The following is a 4,290-nucleotide window of genomic DNA, read 5'->3' as shown; positions in this document are numbered from 1 at the left end:
GCGGGGCAGAGTAGAGGGGACAGTGGGTACCTGCAGCTTGTCGAACCACCGCTGTCGCATGTCGCCGTGGAGGAAGACCTTGGCGATGTCGTCACCCTTGGCGGGGGCCTCGGGCTCGAGCACCAGCACGAAGAGGGCCGAATCGATCTTCTCCAGCGCGTGCTTGTTGTCGCCGTGCGACGAGATCAGCTCCGATCGCACGCTGGCCCACGAGTCCCTGTAAAACGCCGCACACGCCGCACGACACACATGAAACACGACACACGACACACACAGTGTTGGCGATGTTAGTCTCGGGCTTACAGGGGTGAATGAACGAATGATAAAGAGGCGGACGGAGACCTCCAGTCGGCGGTAAGTACGCCGAGACCCGGCTCGCGGGTGCCCGAGGGCGCGGACTCGTTGAGGATCTGCTGAAGCTGGCGCTGGATGTCCTTCTCGGGCACCACGCTGCCATCCTCGGTGATGATCTCCACCGTGTAGAAGTGGTTGTGCGACAGCACCGCCATGTGTCTGCCAGCGCCACATGACACGACACGACACACGACATACACGACACGACATACACGACACACGACACGCCGTTAAGACTGTATGGGAAGGGAGTAGGGTTGGGTAGTGTTGGAGGGCGAACCTGGAGTCGGGGTGGTAGACCATCTCGTCGCGGGAGGCACGGGGAATGCGGGCGGCGGCGAAGAGCTTGGTGTACTGCGACATGTCGAGGGGCGTCGTCTTTTCCATGTCGGGCTTCAGCTGGCCCGTGCGCACCAGCCGCTGGAACTTGGCGCACGCGTTGGCCAGGCCCGCCGCCCGGGCCACCTGCGACCGACGCTCCGGGTCGTCCCTGTGTGTGCGGTGTGTGCGGTGGTGCGCGTGCGTGTGCGTGCGGTGTGATCAGCCTTATGCTCAGAAATTTGTGGAATGTGTAGTGTAGCGGGCGTACTGCATGATGAAGAACGGGTTGACGTTGACGGGCAGAGGGTCGCGGATGGTGAGGTACATGGTGTCCCACCAGCCCTCGAGCCAGCTCGTGGGCGACTCGCGGTCGAGCGCCAGCAGTTCGGACTGCAGCGCGCGTCCCTCGCCGCGGGCGAACTCCTCGGCCAGCGCGCGTGCGTGGGCCGCCTCGGCCTCGGAGACCAGCGGCGCCACGTACTCGGCGTACCGGGCCACCGTCTCCTCGAGACTGGGCACGGGCAGCCGGCGCAGGCCCTTCTGGTGCTCGGCCCAGGCCTCCTCGCCGCTCGTAACCGACGAGCTCAGCCCGCGAGCACGCTGCTTGTGTGAATGAAAGGGGCGGTGGGTGCACGCACAAATGATGCTAATAACATAAACATAACAATAAAAAATAGCGTAAAGAATATAGATTTCTAAATCCGCATTAATAACTGAAAAAACAAACAGTAATGAGGGCATGGAGTGAACGTTTAGATTCGTCGCTGGCCGACAAGCGGCAAGCACATGGGGTCTATTTGGGATTTAAATATAATGGAACCTTGTCGCAAGGCGCAAAAGAACACTCCACGGATCCGCCAAACAACCGAACCATGGAAAGCGATTTGAAGGAAAAAGCAGCAGAGTAGCTTGGCAGATTCCGGGTGATGAACAGAGCAACACCGAGAGAGCTGCGTGGCTCTCGCGCTGCCCAATTTGAAGCAAAATCGTCGCAAAATGAAGATCAACACTGGTGGCGTACGAGGTGGCGAAGGCCCACAGTGGCAGGACGTGCCGTGGCAGTTGTGGTGCCAGCGAATCGTAGCGCGGTCCTCTTCATCATCTTTTGCACTCACAATGGATCGTGTATGAACCAACACGAGCGAGTTTGCGGGTAAACCTCACGTTCCCAGATCAAGAAAATAAAATAAAATAAAATAAAAAAGGCGCGAATTCTGTGCTGACGTGGCCTGTGACGTCAGCGGCATCCCACGGGATCTGCAACGCAGGCAAGCCACACAAAGCAAGAGTGAATGGACAAGGATGGAATGGAGGGACCGAACGCGACAGGATAGAAGTAGAAATTCGTTTTATCATGGACGATTATGGGCTGTCTACCGTCTTGCGGTATGGTGCATGTTCTTCATGCTCTGCGTGAGCTCGTTCACAGATGATCCGCCCCTCCCATCGGCATCTTCGGCACCATCTACGGGCAATACGTTAGATCGAACCATTGGGGAAGATGTGAAACGAGCGGATTTGGGCGGACATGTACAACGAAATGAGATTCGAGTAGAGAGAAGCATTGAAGATGGGCGAAGCGAAGCGGAAGGAGGCGGAAGGAGGGAGGACAAAGCTACCTCCTCTATACAAGATTCAGCACCGCCACAGCATCACCCCTTGCCTTCTCAGCCGCGACAACACGTAGCACAACCGCACAGCCCCCAACAGGCACCCTCGCGTACGACCCTCTCCTTTGTTCCTTCCTCCAGCTCGAGAGCCGTGCCTCATACGCCACCCCCTCTCTCTTTCTCTCGCAGCTGTTGCTGCAACAAACCAGGTCGCAGCCGATCATAGCAGTGAAGCGGCAGCGGGATCACCCATCGACGCCTCCGTCAACGCACACCAACAAGCCGCGGAGAATCAGCGCATGCCAGCCAGCGAGCAGGTACGCCTATAAACCGCGTGGCTCTCCACAAGCCTTGGCTCATGCGATCAACAGGACACCAAGGCTGAGTCGATTGCGGTCGACGCACCGCAGGCTGCAGCCATCACCTCGCTGCCGGGCATCGTAGCGACGGAGCCCGAGGCGAAGAGAGCCGATGAGAGCAGCGGCAACGCGGACAACGGCGGAGACCTGGGCCAGCAAGCCGGCGCGCCCAACGTGTCGGACACCAACCTGGCGGCAGCTGGCGTTGTCGTCGCAGACGCGGCCGTAGCAGCGAAGGAGGCTACACCGCTACATGCGAACGCGCCCGCAGCTGCATCTGTCACAGACGCAACCACTCGTCACGAAGCGCCACCAACAACCACGCACGACGCATCCACACAGCAGCAGCAAGAGCAGCCTAAGCAACAGCAGCAGCAACAGGCTCCTCAACAAGAGCAACCGCCTCAGCAGCAGCAGACTGAGAAGGCTGTCGAATCGCCGACTACGTCGAACCTGGCTCCAGCAGAGACGGCGAAGGCCTCGGCCGAGGCCACCGCGGCGGCGGCGGCCGCTGGCGAGAAGAAAGACGCAGCCAAGGACAAGGCAGGCAGCCGGGAGCCCACGCTGATGGACTCCTACACTGAGCTGTTCAACTACGCCTCGCTCGAGTGCGGCGCCAAGCTGCTCGCCGCCAACGAAGACGCCCAGGTACCCTGAAGTCGCATAGACCCCGGTGCTCTACCAGCTCACTCACGCCCCGATGCGGTCTCCTCGCTCTTGCACAGGGTGCGTCCAATGTGTTGTCCGAGTCGCGCGAGCGCTACACGATGAGTCCGTGCGGGTCCGAGCGGTGGCTGGTGATCGAACTCTGCGAAGAGGTTGGCCTCACCGCGTTCGAGGTCGCCAACTTCGAGTACTTCTCCTCCACGTTCAAGGTACGCGCTGGTCCGCGCCCCACAGAGCTCTGTGTGCCGCCGCCACTTGCGCTTAAGCCTAGAGCTAGAATGCAAGTCCCTGCACGCATGCACTAGGGCCTAACTTTGGTTCGACGTACAGGACATCCAATTGTTCGGGTCGCACTCGTGGCCGTCGGCGACGTGGGTGCACATCGGCAACTTCACCGCGCAGAACGCGAAGAAGATCCAGCACTTCTCCCTGCCCGAGACGGTCTGGTTCAAGTACGTTGACCTTTACCACCACCACCACCACTATCACCACCATCACCAGCATCATCGAGTAATTATCAATTGAGTACTGAACATCTCAACTTTGGCGCAGGTACGTCAAGGTGGTGTTCCTCACGCACTACGGCTCGCAGTACTACTGCCCAGTGAGCGTGGTGCGCATTCACGGCACCTCGCACGTGGCCAACCTCAAGGAGAAGATGATCTCCAACTCCAAGGAGATCGGCCAGCGCATCAACGAGATCAAGAGCAAGCACAAGCCCAAGGACCCCAACAAGGACGCGTCTGTCCCCGCCTCGCCGACGACGCACCCGGTACGCCACGGCACCTTTCTCGTCGTCAGCCACTCATGCTTTTGCTTACCATCACCATTCAAACACTCGCGTCAGGTGGTCATCAACGACGACGCGACGGTGCCGAAGAAGGACACGACGCTGCCCAAGGAGGTGGCCGACCTGGCCCAAGCCGGCAACCACGCCGCCGCCGCGGGTTCCGCCCCGCTCGCCCCGGCCACGCCAGGAC

General features: G+C 59.9%; 2 protein-coding genes across 2 annotated transcripts in view; one reads left to right on the top strand and one right to left on the bottom strand.

Moving 5' to 3' along the window:
• ACA1_375940 (Choline/Carnitine oacyltransferase superfamily protein) overlaps positions 1-1,774 on the bottom strand; it is a gene marked incomplete at both ends in the record, with an annotated part of 2,100 nt that extends 326 nt beyond the window's left edge. Inside the window, 5 exons of the mRNA XM_004353623.1 lie at positions 31-217; positions 337-513; positions 635-844; positions 944-1,275; positions 1,697-1,774. Coding sequence (XP_004353675.1) covers positions 31-217; positions 337-513; positions 635-844; positions 944-1,275; positions 1,697-1,774 — 984 coding nt within the window. The remainder of the gene's footprint in view (positions 1-30; positions 218-336; positions 514-634; positions 845-943; positions 1,276-1,696) is intronic.
• Positions 1,775-2,584: 810 nt separating this feature from the next.
• On the top strand, positions 2,585-4,257 carry ACA1_375930 (Sad1 / UNClike C-terminal domain containing protein; the record flags this gene model as incomplete). Its single annotated transcript, XM_004353622.1, has 6 exons — positions 2,585-2,602; positions 2,657-3,292; positions 3,370-3,519; positions 3,641-3,762; positions 3,863-4,082; positions 4,158-4,257. Coding segments are annotated over 6 exons (1,246 nt in total), but the record flags the coding sequence as incomplete, so codon positions are not given.
• Between the last annotated feature and the right edge of the window lie 33 nt (positions 4,258-4,290).

Source organism: Acanthamoeba castellanii, assembly GCF_000313135.1.
Source record: "Acanthamoeba castellanii str. Neff unplaced genomic scaffold scf7180000084685, whole genome shotgun sequence".
NCBI classification, from domain to species: Eukaryota; Discosea; order Longamoebia; family Acanthamoebidae; genus Acanthamoeba; species Acanthamoeba castellanii.
This window is presented reverse-complemented; position numbering and strand designations above follow the sequence as displayed.